The 27,880-nt window shown below is 39.1% G+C and overlaps 2 protein-coding genes, 1 long non-coding RNA gene and 2 pseudogenes across 4 annotated transcripts; 2 read left to right on the plus strand and 3 right to left on the minus strand.

Moving 5' to 3' along the window:
* Nucleotides 1-896: 896 nt before the first annotated feature.
* On the minus strand, nucleotides 897-2,012 carry LOC122655956 (LOB domain-containing protein 27-like). Of its 2 annotated transcripts, none has more exons than XM_043850357.1 (2): nucleotides 1,177-2,012; nucleotides 897-1,063 (listed from the first exon to the last, which is right to left on the minus strand). In XM_043850357.1, the coding sequence occupies exons 1-2, from the start codon at nucleotides 2,010-2,012 to the stop codon at nucleotides 958-960; spliced, it is 942 nt and encodes a 313-aa protein (XP_043706292.1). In that variant the 3' UTR covers nucleotides 897-957. The 2 variants fall into 2 exon arrangements, with proteins under 2 accessions (XP_043706292.1, XP_043706291.1); XM_043850356.1 differs by having other exon boundaries at nucleotides 897-1,066.
* Nucleotides 2,013-4,447: 2,435 nt separating this feature from the next.
* LOC122655959 lies at nucleotides 4,448-19,049 on the minus strand. Its single transcript, XR_006332021.1, has 3 exons — nucleotides 18,923-19,049; nucleotides 18,184-18,193; nucleotides 4,448-4,459 (listed from the first exon to the last, which is right to left on the minus strand). It is a non-coding gene; the product is annotated as an uncharacterized LOC122655959 (long non-coding RNA).
* LOC122655954 lies at nucleotides 6,979-9,053 on the minus strand (annotated as a pseudogene).
* Nucleotides 15,942-27,282, plus strand: LOC122655958 (annotated as a pseudogene).
* Nucleotides 17,701-26,431, plus strand: LOC122655953 (pentatricopeptide repeat-containing protein At4g32450, mitochondrial-like). The gene is made up of 3 exons (XM_043850351.1): nucleotides 17,701-17,721; nucleotides 17,969-18,845; nucleotides 24,989-26,431. Exons 2-3 carry the CDS (start codon nucleotides 17,986-17,988, stop codon nucleotides 26,388-26,390), a joined length of 2,262 nt encoding a protein of 753 aa, XP_043706286.1. The 5' UTR covers nucleotides 17,701-17,721; nucleotides 17,969-17,985; the 3' UTR covers nucleotides 26,391-26,431.
* Nucleotides 27,283-27,880: the final 598 nt, after the last annotated feature.

A 27,880-nucleotide genomic window follows, 5' to 3' on the forward strand; every position in this document is an offset into this window, starting at 1 on the left:
ACTTAAAATGTGTTAAATGTGGTTCAGAAATGAAGGTGTGGTAGTAGTAGTTCAGAATTGAAGGTCATCAGTCATTTAATAAAAACCTTTTGCCTTGGTTTCTTCATTTATGCTGGTGATGCCTTGGTGGTGGTGCAGTGTTGTTGCTTCTGCTACTGCCGCAGCTAGCCCATATAACAAACAACCACAGCAATCCAATGTGGAAGGAAACAAAGGCATTAGTTTGTAGCTGCATCATTTGAATTTGAACTCTGAAGAGACCTTTTTTTTTTCTGCAACACTTCATTTCTGGTGCTATGCTTCTATTGTATTGCCTATCTTCTTCTGTCTGCATGCTAAGGAATGACTACTTTCTCTTTCATATTAGCAATCAGAATGATCTCTCTTCACTACTCTCTAATTTGTCTTCTGTCTTTAATATCTCCACTTTAAGTTTAGCTTTCTATTGAAATGAGTTTTGGGAATTCGCCATTTTGGATAGAAAAGTAAATTCTGTCATCAGATCAGTGCACAAACCTCAGCAGAATCTTAAAAAGAATGCCTCAAAGAAGTACTATTACAAGGTATGTAGTAGTAGGAAAGAGGCTAAATTATGTGTAGTTTGCCATTTTTTCTAGGTTCCCAGAAAGAAAGAAAGAAGAGAAAGGAGTATATCTGAGCCCACTATAAACTGCATCAAGAATGAGAAATTAAAGGAGTTTAATTTGCAACAGTGTCCATACATTGGTAAAGATTATTATTCATATTTATTATATTTATATAAAGAAGTGTATGAATGATTGTAGAAATTTAGCCAAAATTGTGGAATGTCATCTATCTAAATGATTTAAGAAAAGAGAAAAAAAAAATTAAAGAGATGAATGAATGAGAAATTAAAAAAAAAAAGGGCAAATCACGTTTAAAATTGGATTGAGACACTCTGATCGACAATCTTCACTTGGTTGCTCTATTATTCGATCAATTGACACTGGTGGCGAACCTGAAACATGCAGCTGCGTTCTTCAGTTCATTCTCTTGAACATGCTCAATGGGTTGTGTGGAACCCTTTAATGAATCCTCTGAACTGCTATTCAGAAAGAAAAATTATAGTTAGATATGCTAATAAAAAACTGAAAAACAAAAAGAAAATGAAGGAATTTCATCATCCTCTGAACATGGATGGTCGATTGGTTGTACCTGGAATCATAGGCTTCTTTGGAATCAATGTAAGATTGCCTGTCATCAATGGTGTCAAAAAATGGAGGAATTTCATCATAATCTCGTGGAGCTTCGGTTGGTTCTTGTAGGATGGAAAGTCCTTGTGAGACAAGGAATGGAGATTGATTTGCTGCCACCACTGCTGAATTATTGTTGCTGATAGTACTGTTGGGGGCACTGTTATAAGGATTCTGATTCTGATTCTGAATCAATAATAAGTTGTCTTTGGATTCCATGTAAACAGCTGTGTTGTATCCATTATTAGTGACATTGTTTCCATTGGTGGTGGGAGAAAGGGAGATTCCAGTAATGGGCATAGCAGCATTGAAAGGTTGAAGATTATGGTGGAAGAGTGAGAGAGTATTGTTGGAAGATTGAGGAGGAGGAGGAGAGGTAGACATACCCAATTGTAATTGTGAAGAAGGAGAATGGTGTGGGGGAGAGGAAGAAGATAGGTGGTGATGATGGTGGTGTTGATAGAAGGCAAGCTGAGCCTGAACAGCAAGGAGTTCTTGCTGGACCTGTTCAATCTGGAACCTGAGTTGGCAGATGATACCATAGCAACCATGGACAGGGAATCTGTCACGCATGTTGGATTGAAAAATGATGGAACCCATAGCGTCGTTCTTTTGATTTGGGTTCAATTGCTTCAGTATTTTGAGGATGTTACTTACACCAAACAGTCTATGTGCATTCTGAAAGGTCTTGGGCTCATGAGGAGGGAAGTATGGTGCGAGAGGACAATCGGCCGCGCACTTCCTCCGTTGGTATTTGCACGCAGCACACGCCTGGCTTGTGCCGCCCTTCACGGTCATCTTACGTACGAATCCAAGATAGATGAAATTGATTGATTGATTAGGTTGGTAATTGAGAAAGATATGGAAAGTCACAGACGAAGAAAGAGGAGAAGAAGCCGTTGATGTTCATGTCGATACAGCTTTAAACTACAAGATCGAAATGGGAGAGAGAGAGATTTGATCGTTGACACCCAGATAAGAAAACAAAACGGAAATCGAAAACCACAAGAGAAACCAGCAGAGCATTAATCAGAACAGGAACATGTGTGATTGTTGCGTATTTGCTGGTGGTGGAAGACTGAGTAAAAACAGAGGAATTACCCGATTTTAGTGGGGGAGTTGGTTTTCCTGTTATCAAGTGTTTGACGAGATGACCGTTAAGGATATAGATGTCGCATGCTCGTGGAGTCTCAACTTCCATCGGTCACCACGTCATCGCTTCATCCCCACTCATGTCATGCTCTCTCATCCATCCATCACACCATCTCTCTCTAGTGTCACGATTCCACTCTTTTTTGTTCGTATCCATTTAGGGAATTCATATTCAAAAAATCGATTTCTAAATGCTATCTGAATTTAAAAAAAAAAAAAAAAAACTAATTGGATTCGGATACAAATAATGTTATATTCGATTTGAATTCGATCTGTTTACATCCATAATTCTATCGTTGTTCTTTTCTTTCTTTTCTACCTACCTATTCCTGGAAGGTCTTCACTCTCAGCTCTTTGCTGTCATGGACTTATGGTGTGATCTGTGAACCTTAGTCAGGTTAGCGGTTGTTGCTTTGGTTTTTCATTAGTTGTCCTAGGCAATATGGATATAGCAGAGACGCATAGGTTTTTATACTTAAGGGTGCCATTCCCTTCATGGGATACAGGGGATGCAAGGGCTATGCTGTGCACCAGCCAATGGGAGCACACACATTGGTCATTGGGCGGCGGAATTTCCACCATCCATGGGGGCAGGAGAGTCATTCAGCCCCCACTGTGCTTGGACGTGGCCCATGCGTCCTGCATAGGGAACTTTTCTCCTTATACTTATTATGCAATCTATGTGTATGTATATCAGCAGATCAGCCCATTTAATCCAGCTATTTATGAAAATTTTTATTCTCATTTTCTCATTTCCCAAATAAAAAACAAAAAAATTCGGATGAGGGTGGGAGCATAGAGAACCTTGGCGGCTTATAGGCACTTTTCCCTCTTTTTCTTTTCTTGGGAAAAAGAAGCCTGTCCGGGAGCGTGGCTCTTGCCCTCAGATACAGACCCCACAAAATGACTACCCTGCCTCCCATAGAAGGTGGCCGGAAATCCCATTCTTATTGATGCTTTCGCACGCGCTCCCATTGGCCCTTGCACTGGCATAGGGCCCATACTCTTGGACAAAAAACTCTCCTCCTTTGTATTAGGCTAGGGGTGTCAATTGCAAACCCGCACCGTTAGGACCGATCTGTACCGATCGATCAAAACCCGATACCGACACGACCAAATAATAAACATGTCGGGCCTTGGACCGGACCAAATATTATCCGGTCGTTCCCAGTCCTTGGTATGCGACCGACTGCACCGACCGAAATGTATTTCTATTGATAAAAAGTGGACAATAGTTGGCAAAAAGTCTAAATCTCCTCCTTGTGACTATGTAATATATACATTAATATATTCTATATCATATTATTTAGTAGACAAGATTCCAACCCCCATCACGTCACTCCTTACTTTTTAATATCAAAATAAAAATTTTACCCACAACCACTACATCGATCTACTTTCCTCTCTCCCTCTTTATTCTCTCTTTGCCCTTTCAAACTTCACAAAGCGCAATTTGAAACCCTCAAGACGGAATTAACTTGCAGCAGCAGCAACGGCATCGCCATAGCAAGACACCAGAATCTCCAATAGTGTCTCGGTTTACACTGTACAGCAAGAGGACGACCTGAATCACATCGCTAGGAATGTTATTCTAGGCTAGTGATGGACCAAGAGAAATAGAATGCCAGAGTCCATGGCATCTGAGACTCTCTCTCTCTCTCTGTTTGATCTTAATATGAGAAAGGATTGGTAAGTCATCGGGGGAGTGAGAACGGATTGTCCCTTATTTGTAGTTCACTCGACATAGTGTTTTTGTTATATGATATTCCCCTCTCTGAATGGGTTTTTTGTTTCATCATTAATGTGTTTTGATTGAGTTAAAGTTCTTCTAATTCTGTCTACTCTATGAAAGAATTGATTTCTGTTTTACTTTCGTTTGAGTTTGTGATTGGGTTGTGGTTTTAAACAATTACTGCTACTGTAACTCGCTTGAAGATGGTGATGATTTATGACCCACCATTGCTGCCGAAGATTGATAAACATGTATAAAGGCTAGCCCGTTTGTGGCCCGGTAACCGACCGATCGAATGCTACCATGTCCGTGCCTGACTTGGGAAGGCCCGTATGTATAATCAGTCGGGAACAGTGTGAGACTTAAAATAAGGGGTGCCCGATTAGGTCCGACCAAAACCGACCGATACCGACCGGTTGACACCCCTGTATTAGGCACTATAGTTGTGGAATGTGGGTTGAACCAAGGCTGTTCTTATTTTTAAGACTTACATTCTTGAGCGTATTATGATTTTATCCATTGATTTTAGGAGAAACTTTCTCGTGAAGAGAATTGAGGGTCATAAATCTCTCCTATTATTCGAAGTTTGACACTCTAAGGGTAGTCTCATCCAACCACACAATAAAAATAGAAAATCTCTTCACATGTCATCTAATTATCTTTCAATATCTAATAAGGGTAAAGATTTCCTACATTATTCACTTTTTAGGAACCCTTACTTAAATGATCCAAAAAAATTGCCACTTGGTAGATCAAACGAGAATCAAATTCACATGTCACATTTCATCCAAAAGTTTGCCACCTGCTAGAACAAATGTGCCTCAAATTAGTGGTCAGAGTACTTATAGGACCATTTAGGAAGCCCTTTCAAAACAGGGTTATGTAAGGGCAATTTTCCCATTTTAAGGGGAAAATTGCCAAAACATGTTCCATGTCTAGCGAATGCTCCCCCTTCATGGCCTACTACTCTACTTAGTTGTGCCTGTGGTAAGATCGATCATGTAGCAATTCGAATAATTACCACCTCCAATTCCTCTAATAGGGGGGAGTGGATCCCATCTTGGGCAGTGTTTTTGGGTAGGGGGTATGGTGGTCAGGTCCACCCCATGTGAGGAATTAAAAGGGGCAGCGAATTGGAGGGGATAACGATACGTAGCGATTCTAATCATTAGATAGATAAGCACGGTGTCGATTGACTTGTGCCAATTCTTAAAGCCAAAACCAATCATATATTCTACCATGTATTAGTATGTATTATTTTTGTAGTCATGGTTTTTTAAAGCTCTAGGTGGGCGACTTAGATAACTTATGCCCATATGTAAATTATTACTTATATGGTATTGTACATTTGGAGTTCAATTAAATATTTTGATTTTTTAGCACCCTATGTGGTGATCTCTCTCTTCCATCCTTTGAAATGACTCTCTTACCCCTCAAAGGATAGGAAGAGGAAAATCGACACATAGGGTGTCACAACCAGCCATTTCCATAATTCATTTACCCATATTTTTCATTTTTCATTTATCTTGTCTTATATTTATGTTGAGGGTAGAACAAGAATTTCACAAAGTACAAATCCATTGTACCAAATTCCTACACGTTCTGCTATTCTCTATTTTCTCATACTAGCTAGATGGATACACATAAAATAGGAAGATCGGTCAAGCCCCTTTTTTCTGCTGCAATTCATCATCTCCATCAACCCAGTCATCTTCTTGAAAAAGCATATTTTTTACAGAAGACGACAATGGAAACCTTTGACTTGCAAGTATTCCAAGTTTGGCAATGTAGCACATGAAAGACATGTTAATTGTATGAGGATTTTATTATGAATAGTTATTAGTGTTGCAACTGAATGTTATGTTTTTAGAAGTTAGAAGACAAATCTGAGCCATACTTTTCATAGTTTTCCAATCTAATCGTCTATTCTTTCTTAAAGTTGAGAGAGTACACACTGATGGAGAGTATTGCTATACATGCATGAACATAAACAAGATGCATACGAATATGGGAGTGTTTGATTAATTTATACTCAGGAATGTGACATGTGGTTAATCTTGACCATGTCCTCTTTATCCAATGTAAAAATTATTTGTCCACATAGCAAAATAAGTGTTTTTGTAAGGTTTGGAAAATTAACATAACCTTGTGATAATAATATTTCACTTTTTATTTTCCGAGAAACCTGTTAAGGAATCTCCATGATTGTCCACCTAGTAGTTACTTTTAAGGCAAGTGTTCATTCACAATCCATTAAGAAAATTAGTATTACATATTTGCACATGACAACTTAGATATTTATGGATATCATTATATAGGAAGCAGTTTTCCCTCATGGGAGGAATGGCGTAGGATACACTCTCAACAGAATTCTTTTTTCCTATTTATATTCTCATTTTCCCATCTAATAAGTACTAACATTTTTGCTGTTGGTTTTCTTTAAAATTTGTTTTTTTTTTTTTTTAAAGGTTACCCCTGGTCCGCATCGTTTCACCAATATGGGATCAATCATGTATGGAAAAGTGTGTAATGCATCCGATACCCAAACCATGAGCAAGATATCATGGTTTTAGTGTATTGTATTGGGTCGAATATTGGTCACCTTCAACACCGATATGATATTGATTTGTGCACGATTTGTACCATTTCACGGATATGATATTAAGATCGATGCTAGCGACACAGATTCGGACGATTCGATGCCGATACCTTCAAACAATGCATTAGATGTATGGGGTACCAGTTTATCAATACTCATCACACACGAATAGAATCAAAAGAGGAGAGAGAGGTTTGAACTTTGAAGTAAGGAATAGAAAAGGTTATTCCATCGTTATTGGAAACTGAAACCACGAAACAATTAATGCACGTGATAAAAATGGTAAGTATGTAACCACATCCATCCAGTCGTTGATCAATCAATGTCCACGTGTAAGATTTTGAATCCGCTTCAGCTCGTCAACCAATTCCTTGGCATCCGGACGGTCGTCCTTATCGGCAGCGACGCAGCGGAAAGCAAGCTCCGCCATGGCATTAACGGTTCTGATGGCCTCTCCTCCTTCCAAAATAAGAAGCGGGTCCACCACCTGGTGTAGTGACCCCACCTGGATCTTGGACACCATCATATCCGCTAGCGACACTTCCCTCTTGTCCCTATTCAGGTCCACCGCCTTCATCCCCGATATCAGCTCCAACAACACCACCCCAAAGCTGTACACGTCACTCTTTTCCGTCAACCTGAACGACCTGTGGTAGTCCGGATCCAAGTACCCCGGCGTTCCCTGCGGTCCCGTCCACACGTACCCTGACGTCGACGATGAAGAAGAAGAAGACGACGACTCTGGGAAAAACAGAAGCCTCGACAACCCGAAATCCCCAACTTTGATTCTCATGTCTTGCTCCACGAATATGTTCGACGACGTTATGTCCCTGTGAACGATTGCTGGCTTCACCGACATGTGAAGGTACTCTAATGCCATAGCCGTCTGCAACGCCATCTCCACTCTCACTTTCCATGTCAATGATTTCTTCCTTTCCAAGCTCTTCGACCCATGGAGATGGTCGGCAAGGGTCCCATTCGCCACGTAGTCGTATACCAGTACCAGTCCTCTTGGATCGCTACAGTACCCGTGGAGCTTCACCAGATTTTGGTGGTCTATCGATGACAGTATCAAGATTTCATTGCAGAATGCCTTGGTCCATGCTGCCGCAGCCATTGTTTGCTGTCTGTGGAGCTTCTTTACCGCGACGGTTCTGCCATCGAAGAGCCGACCTATGTAAACCGATCCGAACCCACCGTCGCCAATTTTGTTCCTTGGGTGGAACTGGTTTGTCGAAGCTTCGAGTTCTCCATAGGTGAACACAGGTGGGAGAAGATTTGCCGATCTGTGACGGTGGAGGAAGAGAGTCGTGGGGTCTTCTTCTTCGGATTTTTTTGGCGATTCCAGCCCCCTGAAGCGTAAGATCAATGTTGCTACCCCCACCACAACAACCAAGCAGCTAAAGATGAAAACAGTGCAGAAGATAACGATCCGATTCGGATTGTCCCGGAGAATCCATGGAGCAGAGAACTGCGTTTGAGAGTGAAAGCAGAGGAATGGCTGGAGAGGGTCGGAGGAATTGAAGCCACAAACGCCGTTCTTGGCCTGGCAACCCTTGCAGCTGGAGAAGTAATGGTCGCCATTACCGTCCCAGTGGACCTGGATTCCTAACTTGAGGTAACCATGGAGGTAACCCAATAAGTCTACATGGCAACCCTGCTCCGAAACATGGTGTCATTTGGCACCGCAGCCTGGGAGCAGCCGAACTGGGTTATTGTGTACTTCGCATTCCCAAGAACAGTGGCTACAATTAGGGAGAGAGAGGGGTTCACAGGGTCGAAGAAGAGAAAGGCGCGAGCAAGAAGCGTCGGAGAATCGAAATGGGGAACCAGAGAGATCTATGGATCGATTGGGGATGGAGCTAAAGAGACCACCAGTAGCGAGAGGAGAGCAGGGGGCTTGAGGTGAGGGTCGAGGGGAGAGGAGGAGAGAGGTAGAGTTGGGTTCGTGGCGAAGGAGATCAAAAGACAAGTTGTTAATGGAGATAATGGAGTGTGGGGAGGAGCACTGGATCTGAAACGACGGATGGCCACAACCGGGAGATGAAGAGAAAGGGAACGAAAACGGAGATGTAAAAGGGGGACAGGAAGAAGATCTATCTGCTGCTGCTGCTTCTTCCCGCGGGTAACATGTGTGCGCTGTTGTGAGATCGATGATTATCAATCGTAAAAAGATGAAAGCAACGACACAGGTGTTAGACCACAGATGAGGAGACATTAAAGGATATGAGTCAGTGCTGCACCAGTCATCAGACGAGGGAATGAGAGAAGATGGATTTGAAGTTTAAGGTTTACCTTCGATATCCTTAGATCTCCAATTTCTGTGGTGTGGTTTTGCCATTTTGGACTGAGATTTTGAGGTCTGTGAAGATTGAGAGAGAATGAAAGATAAGAGTAGAAGAGGACTGTAGAGGAAGGAGGACAGATCGATGGGCCTCTGGCTCCAAATAGTTGGAAATCCTTGTTAAAATCTAAACCTCTTCTCTTCTTTTCTTGGATTACAAGTTGTCTTTCTACAGTTCTATCTAACTACACTGCTTTCCCTTTTGAGCTTTGATCGCTTACTGCAAATTCTTCGCAAATTCATAAATAAGATAGGTGAGATTGAGCCATTCAAACCAGATGTCTCAAGGGGGAAGAACTCAGGAAATGCAAAATATACTTTTACAGGAGGAGGAGTGGCCGAGTGGGTCTTTTAATTGAATCAAGTGGTCAAAGGAAGTCTCTGCATTTTTTATATTAATTTTAGAAACAATCAAATCGGGGTGGAGCCCTACGCCCTAGGATTCAGATCCTCCATGGAGCAGGAATCGTCCATGCCCTATTGTTCTTAAAAAAAAGTTAGAAACCCATACTGCCACACACACACACAATTAACAGAGTTCCGATAAATAAACTTCTGCAGTCTCCTAGAATTTTTTTGGGTTATCGGTCCGGTTTTTTAACAATTTTTTTTTTCCGGGGTAATAATTTTTTAACAGTTCCAGACCTAAGGAATTAGGACAAGAACTAAACTAATAACCTAATCGATTTCAAACCTAAGATTCAAGATCATTAATTAAAGGATGAGTCAGTTCTGGCTTCTAAACGATTTCAAGCACTTCAAAATTTAAAAAAATTTCTTTAATATATGCTAATAATTAATTCCATAACATGAGATATTCAATCCACTATCATATCTTTTTTTTCTCAAATCACGTAAGTAGACCATATTAACTCTTGTTTTGTATTCAATTAATAAATAGAAATACCATCACCCTCATAAGTGAGGATTATTTTAAGGTATACTCTTAAATTAGCATTCCCAAATGGATCTTAATTTAACAACTAAATCTTTGGTAAAATAGCATATGAAACAAGGGTACCAGTCAAAATGAAAGGCTAAAAAAAATAAAGGTTTGATATTATCTCTCATGACCTTGAGTCTTTAAGAATTATATAATAATATAATATATGTGGTTATGATGTGAATTTGTTCCGGTACCAATAGTTCTTAATTAGTCTATTGGTTCTGGAACCGTTGGAAGACCAATAACTTAATTGATAGATCTGGAATTGAACCAATAACTTATCGATAGATCCAGAATCAGACCAATAGGCTATAATGTGGATCGATTCTTGGTTCCGACCCAAAATTGACACCTACATGGAGTGACGATGTAGCAATTTAGACCATTAGATAGAGAGAACATTATCTTAAGAGGAAAAGATCTCTACTTGGTGGTGTTTCCTACGCCCTCTCACAGAGTACCATGAGATGGTGCCTTTGCCCCCCTGGGTAGATACCCAGGTGTGCTCACCCATTGGCCCAGAGACTTGTGTAGAGACCATGCGACCAAGTAGAGATCTCTTGCCCCTTATCTTAATTAGCCAATGTTGTATTTCAAAGCCTAATTCTTTTAAATACACTCCCATGTCTTGTCCATGCACACTTAACAACACTCTAACCGCTACTCCACTCCCTTTCAGTCTCGAATTTTCAAATTTCTAAATGTTAGTAGGAGACCAGGGTCTCCAGTCCATTATTTTTGGGCCCATGAAAGTTGCCACATGGTACATATTTAAAGCATAGAGAGAACCCTTACTACATGGATCGTGCAAGAAACCAGCCCCCTCTCCCTTTTTTATTGTTCCATTTCAAACCTCATACGTTTTTCAGATTAAGTTTTTCTTCTACTGTGGAACATAGTTTGAAAACTAGGTTTTTCAACATAACTCACCATTTTCAAAATTTGGTGAATCAGGCAAGTCAAACTTGGTCAAAGTGATATCTTCACGTGGATCAATTCACCTAACACTTGTGGGTGTTTAGACAAAATTCAATCCAGTTTTAGTGTAATATTATCGTCTTCTTACATAGATCTATGGAGATTCCCTTGTTTGAATCAAGTGCTCAATATGGTGTTTACTTCTCCATGTGCTCATATCAATTTGTCAATTTAGTTAATAAGAGCTATGTTCTAAATTTCAAACCAGATATTCTAGTTTTGCTTGTAATGGAAATGGTAGTGCAAGTTTGATAGAAAAGCTGATTTAGGAGATTTAGAGTTTCACTGCTAATAGACAATTTGACTGAGTTTTGTTTAGAAAGAGAGAAGATGGAAGGTGTGGAATGATCACCATAATGAAGCAAGAGACAATCTTCCTCTACTATCCTAGAATGGACATGGATATCTCCTCACCTAGAGCTTTTCAACTACTTATAATGAATTTCCTGATTAGAAAGAGAGACCCATCTCTTCACCTAGTTTTGCATCCAATTAGAACTGATATGCATGCTTTAACTAACTCTAATATTTTTTTTTGGTTGACACTAACTCTAATTACTTAAAGGGTTTTTAGTAACAATATCTGTCACTACCTCTAGGGATGTAAACGGATCAGATTTGGCTCGGATAGTGTTATATCCGCATTCGCATCCGATTAGTTTTCGGACGGATTCGGATAGTGCTAAACAGATACAGACACGGATACGGATCAGATATTTTATTCGTTTACATGTAAATATAGGTTTTCAGATGGCTATGGCCTATCCGCATCCGCATCCGTTTAGCTTTTGGACGTATTCAGATAGTGCTAAATGGATACGAAAACGGATTTCAGCTATTCATTTACACCCCTAACTACCTCAGAACCTTGATTGTTTGAGTGTAATGTACTAATGTTGCAAGCATTAGAGAGACAACAAGAATGCCACATTACCATGTTTTTTAGTAATCGATATCAGGATCAATATTCCAATACTAATATGAATCAATGGTGCAGCCAATAAGATAGTCATATGTGTGGTATAAATGATTAAAAAGTATTAAAAAAATTGGTATGAGAGTAGTATTGTTACTAGAAACATAAACTTTGACCCTTCTCATCAAAATTCCATTCACGGTGATGATGGAGAGTAAGGTAGAAAAGGAGAAGAGGATTTCTAATACAATTTGCAATTGACAATCTTGCCGATTTGCCTTCATCCATGTGTCAAATTTTGGGTCTAAGTGAACCTTTTCACGTCCTTATCAAGTGGAACAAATTGGTTAGTCATTGAAAATTTTGAGACTCCAAATTTGATATCTACCGGATGCAAAGTTTCTTGTTCAGTGGTTGGGTTTACTACACTCCTTTTTTTTTTTTTTTTGTTTGATTTCGTTTAACAAAAAATAAGTACATCTTAAATTAGACTTTGAGCTAAAGACCGCTCCCAAGAAGTGTAATGCGCAATTTCCCCTCTTTTGACCAGCTGGCCGGGGAATCTTTTGGAAGGTGCATGTGTTAACCAACCATGCTGTTCTCATAATCGTTCATAGCAAGATCGAGGTTTCCAGTGATTGTGTTGGACTGAAGACTTCAACTTTAAGTGGTTGCCATAAATAAGAATCCAAATTGCACGTGTTTTGTACCATGCATGATGATCCTTTTAGTGTTGCATATATTTACAGAGGAACTCATCTATTTGAGGTAATTGCTCTTTGATCTTCACTTCAAAGCTTTCCTTGATGAAATTGGCTACATCTGACTATTTTCATCACAATTTTGTTCATAAAAAATTCTTTAATTGGATAAAATGGTTATCTTAAACAAAAAACATATAAACACATGATATTCAACGATATAAAGATCTAAAAATAATAAAATTGTGGTTATCTAAACAAAAGACATATAAACATATGACATTGAGTGATGCATATTTTAGATGTGCTACGTCCAAGGATGAGATTCACTATATAATGGAAGAAAATTACAGTGGAGTTCTCTCAAGAACACCAAAACGGCAACAATAACTCTCACCCAGAAACCCTAACACGATAATCCCCAAATCTCACTTGTTTCACTTTGCTTACACAACAAGACACAAAAACATATAAATACTCCTCCAAGCAGGTCGATCTATCGGGTCCAGTTTAGAATTTTTAAACAGTGTTGGATATATGAAATCTCCTCAAATAAGTGTGGATTTTTATATTTACATTTCACTTTAGATAAAATGTTTACATACGTTGGTTTAATAAATTCGAAAAAAATGCACACACACAAGATAATAGCTCAATGTAGAGTGGATCATATGGTCGGATAGCAGTAAAAACATGAAATTTGCCTCTTTTTTTCTACAATGTGGACGATGATTTAGCATTTTGATCATTATTACATAAATGGGGAAATCACATCTAGGAGACCATATGGCTAATACATGCAATGGTAACTTGGTATGGTATAACTTTATTGTATGTGATAATAAATGTAAGAATGAAAAAGACATACTTTTATTTTTATATGATTTTAAAATATACACTTACCAAATAAATTCCTATGGTTGATTTTCTCCAATGTCTTAGTGTTGTCATTTGAAGATTCATTATCATTCTTTCATTTCACCATAACAACATACACATGGATTGAGAAAGGAAAGAAGAAAACAATGTCTAATTATGAACATTTTGAAGGAATGATCAGCTCTTATTTGTCAATTGCTCATAATAAATGCATGTCTTTTAGTAACTGTTTAATAACACTTGACATGCATCTTATCAATGTATTGAAACATTGATTTATCACTTTCTATTTTTCTATGGAAAAAAAAATGATATTGAGATACTTATTAATAGAAGGATAATTTGTATTGCAAGTATTCCAAGTTTGGCAATGTAGCACATGAAAGACATGTTATATTTATAAGGATTTTATTATAAGGGGTTATTAGTGTCACAAACTCACAATTGAATGTTATATTTCTAGAAGACATATATAAGAATCATAGTTTTTCCTATCTAAGCATCTATTCTTTCAGAGTACACACTCTCTCTCAACTGATGGTTAGAGTACTGCTACACATGCATGAACATACACAAGATGCATGCTAATATGGGAGTGTTTGATTGATTTAGACTCGGGAATTTGACATGTGGCTAATCTAGACTATATCATTTCTATCCAATAGACAAATCATTTGTTCACATAGCAGAATAAGTGTTTTGCAAGATTTCAAAAAATAAACATACCTTTGCGATAATAATATTTCGCCTCTTATTTTCTGAGAAACCTTACAAATAATCTCCATGATTGTCCACCTAGTATTTACTTTAAAGGCAAATGTCCATTCATAATCCATCAAGGAAAATTAGCTTTACATATTTGCCATATGGCAACTTACCTATTTGTGGATATATATATATGCTCATTTATTTACCCATAATAAGTATCAATCAAAATGCATTTTCTCATGTGGGAGCATAAGGGTTTGAAAAATGGTTAAAATTTGTAACTTTAATTTAAGAATTGAAAGTTATAAGAGTAAAAATTGAATAGACTAATCCATGTATTGCCAAATGGCAAATAATAAAGCTTTATATTTCATTATGCATTGTGATGCCTATACGAATCCTTTTTGAAAAATAATTATAATAAAATTTAAAATATATACTATTTTCAATTTATTGTAATTGATTTCAATTTAAAATACTTTCTCTATTTTAATTTTAATCCTATTGTGATTTTTAATAAACCATTATCACCTCCAATTCTGACACCCTCCAATTCCCCTCCAATACCTCACATGGGAGCTAGAATAACCACTTACCCATTGCTTGGACACACTTCCCAAGGTAGTGGGTAAATGATCATTTCACTCCCATGTGAGGGATTGGAGGGAATTGGAGGGTGTCAGAATTGGAGGAGAAAAAAATTCCATATGGATCATGTTGCATGCGTGGAAGGGAGGAGAGAGAAGATTGGAGAGATCAGGTATCGGTCACCTTCAAACCTAAGGGTGTCAAACCTAAGTTTACCCATAATCCGGATCGATTAAGTATCAAAAGAATTCCCTGCCTACGGATCAGTTGACATTTTTCACAAATTTTACGAACAGAAACCCTTATTTTCATATTTGTCATTACTTGAAATCTACTCCTTGTGGGACAAATTCCACTTAATCTGACTCTAGAAATGAATCTGTCACCGGGTCTTGTCTTTGTATGAGCCTATATCCAGGTGGGCCTAGCAATGGAGTTTCCCTTGTAAACAAAGAATCCCATTTTGCCCCTATTTGAATAAGGCCGACCAAGAAACTTCTGTTGATCCCGTAGATTATGAATAGTCACACCTGAGATTAAAAATTGAGAACTGAACAAAGCAAGAGTGAGGAGAGATCAATCGAACCAACCAAGTAGTCTCCAGCGAGAGCAACAAGCAATCATGAAAAATAGTTCACTCTGCTTCGGGCCGGGCCGGCTTTCGAGTTGAAACTCCGCTCCTCAACTTAAGAGTCGTTACACGACACTTCTTCGGAGGTTTCTGGCTGCTGAGTTTGACGGTTTTGAGGTGAGCGAAGCAAGCAAGCCTTGCGTTAGGCTTTTGAGTTTTTTTTTTGGGAAAATTACATTACACCTCCTGAGGTTTATCCTAAATACAGAGTGACTTCCTATGTTTTGAAAATATACAGCCAGCATCCCTGAGTTTAGGGTACTTGTTACCCTCAGCATCCCTGAGGTGTTGGCTTTTGATGCTTTAAAATAACAAATATACTCCTAATGGAGTGAGAGCTTACCATTTTGCCCTTAGGTAAGCCCCAACTTCACACCCCCTTCCTCTTCCCCTTTCCTTCCCCTGCTACTCGAAGTTACCTACGACAGAGTTCTTCAAAGATCGGGGAGTTGCAGACTTGCGCCGCATTTGCATCTATCTCTCTCTCTCTTTCTCTCTGTGTGACAACTTATCTCAGTTTTCTGAGCAGTTGTTACCCAAAAAAAAAAAGGGTTTTCTGAGCAGAGATGAAGGTTATCACTGCCTACTTGCTCGTTGTTCTGTGCGGAAACACCAGCCCTTCTGCAGATGATTTGAAGAACATTCTTGGATCAGTTGGGGCTGATGCTGAAGATGATAGAATTGAGCTGCTGAAGTTAAGGGTAAAGATATTTCAGAGTTGATTGCATCTGGAAGGGAAAAGTTTGCTTCAGTGCCTTCTGGTGGCGGTGCAGCCATGCAAGTGCTGGCAGCAACGGTGGTGGTGCAGCACCTGCTGCGGATGAGCCGAAGAAAGAAGAGAAGGTGGAAGAGAAAGAGTGAACAGATGATGACATGGGCTTTAGTCTTTTCGATTGAGGGATTCTGACGCTGGTCCTTGAGCAGGAAGCCATTTCTTCCCATTTTCTAGTGTAGTTTTGCTCTGTGGATGGTTATTTTATTAGAATTTTGGAGGGTTTTGTTCTTTCCCTGTTAGGTAGAAAGATATGTTTGGGAGAAAATGTTGTCCGATATATTCATTAGGTTGATTTTCTTAACTTGAATTCCTATGTTTCTTTAAATGAAAATCCTTAAAATAGTTCAGTTTGGCTGAAAAAAAGAGAGTTCTTCAGAGATCAGCAACAATATCCACAGAACCCGTCATCACGATTTCCAGGGGCACTGCTTTGGTGGAGAAGAAGAAAGAAATAGAGAAAATATTGGATTGGTTGTTGGTGAAATCAGAAACAAAATGGAAAATGGTAATCGGTTTTAGGAGGAAGGGGAGACGGGAGTTTCTGGTGAGTGGGTTAAGTGGGTTTAATGGAGAGGATGAGGTGAAAATGAAAAGACAGGTTTCGGTTGTGATAGGTTAAGGTTTTAGGAGTTGGGAAGATTGAAGAAATGGAGATGGGTTATTGATTATGGGGTTTTCTATACTTGGAAGAAGCCTGGAGCTGCTGAGTTGGCTGGAATGGCGGCGATGAAAGCAACGACGGCAACGAAGGAGGAGAAGAAGCCAAAAAAGAAGAAAGGTGCGAGAGAAAAGAGAGGGTAAAGTTGGCATTTTACATTGTATTATTTAACAGTTTGTTGCTAATGATATTAGAAGAGGACAAAGTTGGTATTTTATATTGTATTATTTAACACGAGTCCACTAAAGGAGTGTGACTGTATATTTTCAAAATATAGGGGTCGCTTTATATTTAGGATAAACCTCAGGGGGTCATAGTGTAATTTTCCCTTTTTATTTTTATTTTTTTGCACTCCATACTATTTCACAGATACAATATTTAGAGATGATCCGATACCTATACCTCAAACCTAAATCAAATTGGTCAAACTGGTCCGACCTGATCAAGCCTGAACCAAACCGAAATGAGCCCTTATTGGGCCAAACTCGTTTTATAGTTTAGGGGACCAGTCAATTTTAGCTTGGTTTGGGTTAGACCGATAGGCTGCCGATGAGCCCAACTGATAGGGCCGAACCCAACCCCAAACTCTAAGAATTCTGCCTAATTCCTATCAAAAACCAGTCCATACCTGGTTTTCAAACGAATTGAACCCAACACCACTCAATAACACAAACCGAATCAAACCCTAACCGAAAAATCCTTAACAGTTTGGGGTTGGTTTCCCTAGAACTCACACCGAATCCAAAAAACCAAACCGAACCGCCCGAATTGACAACCTTACGGCCACACCATGCATGGAACTAATCAGAATTCAGGAGCAACATGATTGCCTTATTTGCCCCCTTAACTATTAAGGGTTACACGCAACGTCGCCTCTGTTTCTATCTAAACGGGAGAAAGAAAGCATAGATAAAACAACTTCCTTGTCGAGCACGTAATCCTCTTTCCTTATCAGCGAATTGAGCGAGGGATTCGGCGAGGGAATTCCAAGAAAAAAAGATGAGATTATTATTTTCTTCCATGAGCAAGCCAAACTAGGAAAATAGAGAGAAGAGAGGATAAAAAGGAAACAGGTTGATCTTTTTTCTCAGAAACTCTTTTAGACCTTCTAGCAGAGAGAGACTGTTGGCTTGGTTTCTGAAGGAAGCAGACCAAGGAACGTCTATGATGTCCAAGAGAAGGGCTACACTTGCATCCGTCAAATCAGTTGCAACTCTTTCTAAGGTATGTTCCTCCCACTCGAAGCTAAAGTTTCCCCACAAATTCATAGATGCGATCAGAACCTTTACCTTGGTGAAGCACTTAAGCACTGCCGCAGAAATATCATATTTTCAAGCGGAGCACTCTATCGTGGGAGAAAACCCTGATGATTCTGGTGAAGGATCTCCGTTGGACTGCCAGAATAATAATTCCAATGGGTATTATCAGAACCCAGATGCTTTTCATAGACAGAGCCTTGGAGTTTCTCAGCAAAACCCAAGTGGGTTTTACAGAGAAAACGTTAGAGAGTATCAACAGAATCCGGACCGGTTTCACGCGGAAAGCCTTAGAGAAGAGTTTCAGCAGAACCTAGTTGCGCAAGTTGGAAAGTTTAATAATTCTCATCTCGAAAACGCTAGGAACTCTAATGGATTTGCTGCGGACCTGCGAAGGCCAAATGTGTATCCTAGAGAACAATCTTGCCAACAGAATCTACTTGAATCTTACAAAGCAAGCGGTTCAGAAATCCAACAGAGACCAAATGAGTTTTACCAATGGAACCCAAATGGGCATTGCAGAGAAAATACTGGACAGTTTCAGCAGAACCCAAATGGATATCACAGGGAGATCGTCCGGCAGTTTCAACCAAATCCGAATGGATATTCCATTGAAAATGCAAGTGTTGGACAATTTCAGCGCAGCTCAAATGGACATCAGAGTGGAAATGTTGGCCAATTTCAGCAGAATCCAAATGGGTACCAGAGTGGTAGCGTTGGACAATTTCAGCAGATTCCAAAAGGATATTACAGCGAAAGTGTTGGAATGGTCAGGCAATTTCAGCAGAACACAAACGACCTTCAGAGAGAAATGCTTGGTACTCAAGCAACAAACGACGTGAAACAGGTTGAAACAGCTGAAAATAGGCAGTTCATGGGCACTATTGATGAACTGGATGCTTTTTGCAAGGAGGGTAAAGTGAAGGAAGCTGTGGAAATTTTGGGTTTATTAGAGAAACAGAACATGAGTGTAGATTTACCTAGATACTTGCAGTTGATGCAGGCTTGTGGGGAGGCTAAAGCTCTTCAAGAAGTAAAAGCTGTTTATAATTATCTGATTAGGTCAATGGGCCCTGTCAAAGTCAGCATCCATAACAAGGTCTTGGAGATTTATTCCAAGTGTGGTTCAATGTCAGATGCATATGAGTTGTTTAAAAAAATGCGTGAGCGGAATATGACAACATGGGATACCATGATAACGTGGCTCGCAAGAAATGGGCTTGGGGAAGATGCCATTGATATGTTCACTCGGTTCAAGGAAGCACGTTTGAGGCCTGATGGGCAAATGTTTATTGGGGTGTTCTCTGCTTGTAGTGCACTTGGTGACATTAGTGAAGGAATGCTGCACCTTAAATCAATGAGTAAGGATTTTGGAATTGTCCCCTCCATGGAGCATTATGTCAGTGTGGTGGACATGCTGGGAAGCACAGGCTCTTTGGATGAAGCTGTGGAGTTCATTGAAAAGATGCCATTTGAGCCAAGTGTTGATGTATGGGAAACCTTGATGAATCTCTGTAGAGTTCATGGGAACATGGAACTTGGGGATCATTGTGCTGAGCTTGTCGATTGTTTAGATCCTTCCCGACTGACAGACCAATCCAGGGCAGGCCTTGAGCCAGTTAGAGCTTCGGATCTTACAAAACAGAAGGAGAAGAAGAAATCGTCAGGCCAGAACCTTGGTCCACGAGTATAGGGCCGGAGATACATCCCACCCTGAATATGCACAACTGAAGGGAATGAGTGCACAAATGAGGGAGGTTGGTTATGTATCTGATACAAGATTCGTTTTACATGACATTGAGCAAGAAGGCAAGGAGGAAGCCATTCTTTGCCATAGTGAGAAACTTGCTATTTCTTATCTTCTCATAAATAGCGCTGCTCGTTCTCCAGTTCGGGTAATGTAGAACCTCCGTGCGTGTGGGGAGTGCCACAATGCATTGAAGATCATATCAAAGCTTGTCGGCAGGAAGCTCATCATCAGAGATGCAAAGCGGTTTCACCACTTTGAAAATGGTGTATGTTCTTGCGGAGATTATTGGTAAACTTAAAGCGATTATTTTACCCAACCTCAATTAATGTCTGTCAAAAATTTTTGTTAGGGAGCAAGTTGGCAATTGGTTGGTGTAGTGTTCTAGATTGGAACATATTAGAATTGATTTATTTTCGAAAGAAACACTAAATTGAATATCAAACAGCTGTGCTATCAATAGCCATGCAGTTCTATGAATTTAAAGAATTGGAATGTAGGTTGGGTTCCTGTAGCCGACCTCAATTAGTAGGGATAAGACTGAGTTATTGTTGGACTAAAATTGGAGAAGAACGATCATAAAAGTTGCATTAAAGTAAATCTACTTCATTTACCAAAAAAAATACACCTTAAATTAGACTTTGAGGTAAATAACAAAAGATATATATAGTGTCAAAACAAAACCGAAATCATTTACTGAAATCGAATTGAACCGTTTAAATCGGAACTGGCAGACTGTTTAAATAAATGGTTTGGTTATGGTTTCAGAAATGCCACCGTTTAGCTAAACGGTTTGGTCCGATTTTAATCGATTAATCCAACGGTTTCAAGCCGTTTAATCCAATTATAATCGATTATAACCGTTTAAACCAAACATCAAAAGATTCAAAACCTAGCAATAGCAACTGTTAAGTACTAACCACTAAGTCACAAACTCACTAAGTCACGTTTCATCAATCAATGATTTCTTTTTTTCAAAAAAAAAAACTAATAATTTCATAATTAATAATTAATTAGTATTAGTAAATAGAAGGTAAACCGTTTTCTACCTAAAAAGAAAAAGGGAAAAATGGATAATTCATGGGATCCATCGTCTATTGAAGGAATTGACTAATTAAAAGAGATGCACTATAGACTACAATCCATGTTCTATTAAAAAATGCAGGAGGTTTGGTTTGAAAATTATTTAATAAATCAGAATGTTATTCATAACCAGCTAACCTAAATTGTGTAAAACTGTATAAAACCATTTAATTGAAAATCGTGTATGACTATTTAATCGAAAATCGTGTATAACCATTTAAGCGAAACCATTTAAAAATCGTATAACCGAAACCGTTTACTAAACGGTTACGGTTTTGGATATGCAACCGTTTAGCTAAACGGTCTGGTTACGGTTTCTTCCTTCAAGCAGTCAAAATCGAATCAAGCCGAACCGTTTAGCACCCTAACATACATAAATAAGTAAATTAATAAATATATAATCCAAAAATATTTAAAAATATATATAGAAAGAAACTAAATTTTAAGAATATTTATTTTATTGCATAAGTTTGAAAGAAAAAAAAAAAAAGAATCTATAAAAAATGACTTCGATAACAAATCGATGCCACAAACCGATATAATCTAAAACTGAAATTTGTTTATTAGTTTAGTTTTGGATTCACCATTCCCACACTGAAGCCAACCCAACCCAAATCAAAGCCAGGCCAAAAATGTAGAGGGAGACAGAAAAATATATATTTTTTTTGGTAAAAGTAAAATAGGAAAACCATTTTTTCAAAAAAATCTACGTTTATTATCCATGTAGTTTGAATCTATTATGTCTACCACCCTTATCAATTTTCTAATTATGTCCGTACCCTTGAAGGCTATGTCTTTTAGTTTAATTTGAAAATTCAGTATTAGCCTTTCATATTTCCTATTAATTTGAAAAGACAGTTTTATCCTTTCTATTCTCTATTAATAAACTAACCCCACCCACCCGCCCTTGTTATTGTTACCGTTGCATACGTACCTAGAGCGAGAAGGATTTCGGAGCACCTGTTGCTCCGGCAAGGTGACCACCTACTGCTCCGGGCGACGGACGCCCCTTGATCCAACAGGTAACTTCTGCTTCGTCTTCTTCCTATGCTTCTTCTGCTTCTTCTCCTTCTTCCCTCTGCTTCTTTTGCTTGTAAGGAGGGAAGGGTTGCAAACCTTCCTTGCGTATCTTTTTTTTGTTCTACTAGTTATCATCCCATCCCATCTTTAAGCTTTTGGAAAAGCAAAAAGACCTAAATCCAATAACTAATTTTGCTTAATAAAGCTGTTTGCTTGTGATTCCACATCATTTTAGGCTTGTGCAGCGTTTGAGCTCAATAACACTGACCCATGTAGTGGCATAACTTACAGGTCAATTTAATTAAGCTTTCCAAAGTTAGAAAAAAGATCCAATGTATCTGTAGTACTATTTTGGCTTTGATTATGCCAGTGTCATTTACAACAAAACCACTCCATGGATCTTTAAATGTAGACAAAGGCATGAACCGCATTCATCACCCTCACCATTAAACAGTCGTCGCTCTGTAAATGTAACCATAATCTTCAAAATCTACTCTCTACAATTGCTGATAAAAACAAGAGGAAACAAAGCTCCAATTGAAAAAAAAAAAAAAAAAAAAAAAAAAATTGGGGGCGGGGGGGATACATTACCTCTGTACTGCATATGTCCTCCATTGATTTGGTTGAACATAAAAAATCCATAGTCCAGATACACACTTTGCTCTGATGGAAATCCAGAAGTGTCGATCAATTGTAAAGACACAGTAAGATACTCTCCCATTACTTCCCAATTTCCAGTCGGATAGAACCAGATTTCCCTACAAGAACCCAACGAGAACAAGAAAAGAGCAAGGCAGTATAATGGAATTAGGATTGAAATTTTTTATTCCTACCATTTGTAACCTCCGGCGGTGAATCTCCGAGAATGAAGACAATATTCACGCAAATATGCAATGCCTTGAATTTCTCATCTATATTCACCGAAGGAGCCCGAGGAGGGAATGGTTGGCGATGGTTGCTTCTTCTTGATCGGAGATGGGAATGGAGGCAGTTCTCTCAATTATTCATAGGCGATGAAAGTTCTCCCCTGACTTTTGGGTTTTTTTTTTTTTCATTTTGAGATATGAGAAGATGTTTTGGGGGTTAAAAAATAATATTACTTATTCCAAACGAGGGTAAATAGAGAATGATGTTTTATTAAAGGTAATATGGACATTTAGATTAAAATTTGACGATGACATCATCAGTTAACTGTTCTAATATGACGATAGTGGTACGGATATAAGGCTTTTTCAAATTACATTAATACATTCAAACTACTTGGGTGATAAACGTAAATTTTTCTTTTGTTTTTTTTTTTTTATACAGGGGAGATTTTGAAATAGATTAATATGACCATTTAGATTAAAATTTGGTGATGACATCATCACTTAACTGTTCTAATCTAACGATAGTGATACGGATGTAAGGCTTTTTCAAAATACAAGAGAGGTTTTTGAAATAGATTAATTTGAAGGGATGGTATACGTAATAGATTCGAACTACAGGAATATTAAAAGTAAATTTTCCTTTTTTAAAAAAAAAATACAGAAAAACTGATTGATTTAAAATGATAACTTGTTGAAGAAGAAAAGTGAGACAACTACATGTAAAAGAGCTTTTGTGCATTTGATTTTACTGGTATAAATTCTTTTTCAGTTTTTCCAAATGGTCAATACTTATTGGACTTTGTTGTCTACTCCAATTTGAGAGGATGTGAGATCTCATGTTAGAGGAGCTACTCTCATCTTTGTTTTATGTGGCTTAATGGGAATTCTCTTGAAGAAAAATTGAAAAATTGGACATACATGTGACATTAGATGAGAGAGTAAATGATAAAGATCCGTCCATAATCCACATATCTTCTTTTTAACCAGTTGGAACTAATCAAGATCTAGGAGCAGGATCTTTATCCCCTGCAATTCCCTGCCCGGTCTAGTTCCCCTATTGCCCCTAAAAAAGAGGTGCAATGACCATTCCACCCCTGCCCGAACACTACACTCGGGTGAGGTCCAACCCCCTCCTATTACAGGCACCAGGGAATTGCATGAGATATTTTCCTTCAGGGCAACATAGAGAATTGGATTGCCTTATTTGCCGCGTTACCTATTAAGGGTTACACGCAACGCCGCCTCTGTTTCTATCTAAACGCGAGAGAGCACAGATAAAACAACCCCCTTGGCCAGTCCGCAATCCTCCTTGTCACTGGATTGAGCGAGAGATTGGAGACAGAGAGACTGTTGGCTTGGTTTCTGAAGGAAGCAGACCAAGGAACGTCAATGATGTCCAAGAGAAGGGCTACACTTGCATCCGTCAAATCAATTGCAACTCTTTCTAAGGTAAGTTCCTCCCTCTCGATTCCCCACAAATTCGTAGATGCGATCAGAACCTTTACCTTGGCGAAGCATTTAAGCACTGCCGCTGAAATATCATATTTTCAAGCGGAGCACTCTATCGTGGGAGAAAACCCTGGTGGTTCTGGTGGAGGATCTCTGTTGGACTGCCAGAATAATAATCCCAATGGGTTTTATCAGAACCCAGATGCTTTTCATAGACAGAGCTTTGGAGCTTCTCGGCAAAACCCAAGTGGGTTTTACAGAGAAGACGTTAGAGAGTATCAACGGAATCCGGACCGGTTTCACGCGGAAAGCCCTAGAGAAGAGTTTCAGCAGAACCTAGTTGCGCAAGTTGGAAATTTTAATCATTCTCATGTCGAAAACTCTAGGAACTCTAATGGATTTGCTGCGGACCTGCGAAGGCCAAATGTGTATCCTAGAGAACAATCTTACCAACAGAATCTACCTGAATCTTACAAAGCAAGCGGTTCAGAAATCCAACGGGGACCAAATGAGTTTTACCAAGGAAACCATCATGAGTCTCGGGGGAGCGTGGATACCTATTACAGTGCAAGCGTTAATCCAAATGGGTATTGCAGAGAAAATACTGGACAGTTTCAGCAGAACCCAAATGGATATCACAGGGAGAGCGTCCGGCAGTTTCAGCCAAATCCGAATGGATATTCCATTGAAAATGCAAGTGTTGGACAATTTCAGCGGAGCTCAAATGGACATCAGAGTGGAAATGTTGGCCAATTTCAGCAGAATCCAAATGGGTACCAGAGTGGTAGCGTTGGACAATTTCAGCAGATTCCAAATGGATATTACAGCGAAAGTGTTGGAATGGTCAGGCAATTTCAGCAGAACACAAACGACCTTCAGAGAGAAATGCTTGGTACTCAAGCAACAAACGACGTGAAACAGGTTGAAACAGCTGAAAATAGGCAGTTCATGGGCACTATTGATGAACTGGATGCTTTTTGCAAGGAGGGTAAAGTGAAGGAAGCAGTGGAAGTTTTGGGTTTATTAGAGAAACAGAACATGAGTGTAGATTTACCTAGATACTTGCAGTTGATGCAGGCTTGTGGGGAGGCTAAAGCTCTACAAGAAATAAAATCTGTTTATGATTATCTCATTAGGTCAATGGGCCCTGTTAAAGTCAGCATCCATAACAAGGTCTTGGAGATGTATTCCAAGTGTGGTTCAATGTCAGATGCATATGAGTTGTTTGAAAAAATGCCTGAAAGGAATATGACAACATGGGATACCATGATAACATGGCTCGCAAAAAATGGGCTTGGGGAGGATGCCATTGATATGTTCACTCGGTTCAAGGAAGCACGTTTGAGGCCTGATGGGCAAATGTTTATTGGGGTGTTCTCTGCTTGTAGTACACTTGGTGACATTAGTGAAGGAATGCTGCACTTTGAATCAATGAGTAAGGATTTTGGAATTGTCCCCTCCATGGAGCATTATGTCAGTGTGGTGGACATGCTGGGAAGCACAGGCTATTTGGATGAAGCTGTGGAGTTCATTGAAAAGATGCCATTTGAGCCAAGTGTTGATGTATGGGAAACCTTGATGAATCACTGTAGAGTTCATGGGAACATGGAACTTGGGGATCGTTGCGCTGAGCTTGTCGATTGTTTAGATCCTTCCCGACTGACAGACCAATCCAGGGCAGGCCTTGTGCCAGTGAAAGCCTCGGATCTTACAAAACAAAAGGAGAAGAAGAAATCGTCAGGCCAGAACCTTCTGGAGGTAAGGAGTAGGGTCCACGAGTATAGGGCCGGAGATACATCCCACCCTGAAAAGGACAAGATCTATGCACAACTGAAGGCGATGAATGCACAAATGAGGGAGGCTGGTTATGTACCTGATACAAGATTTGTTTTACATGACATAGAGCAAGAAGGCAAGGAGGAAGCCCTTCTTTGCCATAGTGAGAGACTTGCTGTTTCTTATGGCCTCATAAATAGTGCTGCTCGTTCTTCAATTCGGATAATCAAGAACCTCCGTGTGTGTGGGGATTGCCACAATGCATTGAAGATCATATCAAAGCTTGTCGGCAGGCAACTCATCATCAGAGATGCAAAGCGGTTTCACCACTTTGAAAATGGTCTATGTTCTTGCCGAGATTATTGGTAAACTTAGAGCGATTGTTAAACCCAGCCTCAATTAATGTCTTTCAAGAATTTTTGTTAGAGAGCAAGTTGGCACTTGGTTGGTGTAGTGTTCTTGTTGGAACATATTAGAATTGATTTATTTTCGAATAAACACTAATTGAATATCAAACAGCTGTACTATCAATAGCGATGTACTCCTATGAATTTAAAGAATTGGAATGTAGGTTGGGTTCTTGTGGCCGACCCCATTTAGTAGGGTTAAGACTGAGTTGTTGTTGGATTCTTGTCTTTGATTGGAATGGTTTTCTTATCTTATAAAACAATGGTTAACCTGAAACATCCTTGGTTGATTATGTCGATGTTTGGTGAGTTTTTTGTTTTTTTTTTTTAATTTTATTTTTTGTCTCTGTACAGATCAAGATGGCCAACAGATTGCAAAGTTGAAAGTAGTGTTTATTGGGGAGTTTTGGTTAAAGTTATGAGTAGTCATAAGCAGAGAGTGAGATAGTGGTAGCTCTAGAGAATTGCCCATTTTTGTTCTTGTGTGAACTAAAGAGCTAGGAATCATGGTAACAATGTGCAACTATAGAACACATGTGAGCTGGTAGGAACTAGAAACCCCATCACTGACTTGATCAATCCATCCAATGATTCAATTGGATGTGGCATGCATCCTAGAAAGGGTTATCTGTAGAAGGGGTGATTTCTTAATTTTCAGCTTCATTAGAGCACACTTCCTCGTCAATATTCTATAAAAAAATATCATGTAACCTAATTTTTTTTATATGAAAATATCAAATTAGTTCTAAGATGCTGGAATGTTAACTTCTTGATATATCTTGCAATATTTGAATTGCTTTTAGTATCAATCTCTTAAAAGGATTCTTGATACACTCAGTGAGGTCTTTGATGGTCCAAATTGATGCTCTAACTCCACCTTGGTCTGAGAGTGGAGGGGAAAAGTTTAGGAAAGGAAAATTGTTTGGAAAGATGCAATTGGGGGGGGGGGGGGGGTTGTTCAGCAATCAAAGCACCTGTGTAGTTGTAGTTCTACTATTCATAAAAACAAAATGGCTTGGCTCTTCCCTTGGTCTAACCTATTAAATTATTATATTATCTTTTGGCAAAAGTTTTTCTATATTGCCGACCAGTTAAAAGATTTGGTGGTCGGCAGTGATCCTATCCATCTAACTGGTATCTAACCATCCTGACCTTTCTTCTATTTGTTACCTATACATAGATCTATTGATTACCTATACATGTATGAGAAATGTATTCCCTACCCACTTCTGGCATTTGGAGGAGATGTTCTACAACAGCTGCTCGTACTACTAAAGATTTAGAAAACGGTTCATGGCTGTTACCGCATGGCAAAGAAGAGAGCAACTGCCGCCATGGTCTCCAAGAAGACAGATGAGAAACCGACTGGAAAAAAAAATGGGGATTCTTCTGATTCCCTGATGTGTGCACCTTATGCGTCTGAGATGTTCTAGTACCTTAAATCCATGGAGG

The sequence above is a fragment of the Telopea speciosissima genome, chromosome 3, assembly GCF_018873765.1.
Source record: "Telopea speciosissima isolate NSW1024214 ecotype Mountain lineage chromosome 3, Tspe_v1, whole genome shotgun sequence".
NCBI lineage: Eukaryota > Viridiplantae > Streptophyta > Magnoliopsida > Proteales > Proteaceae > Telopea > Telopea speciosissima.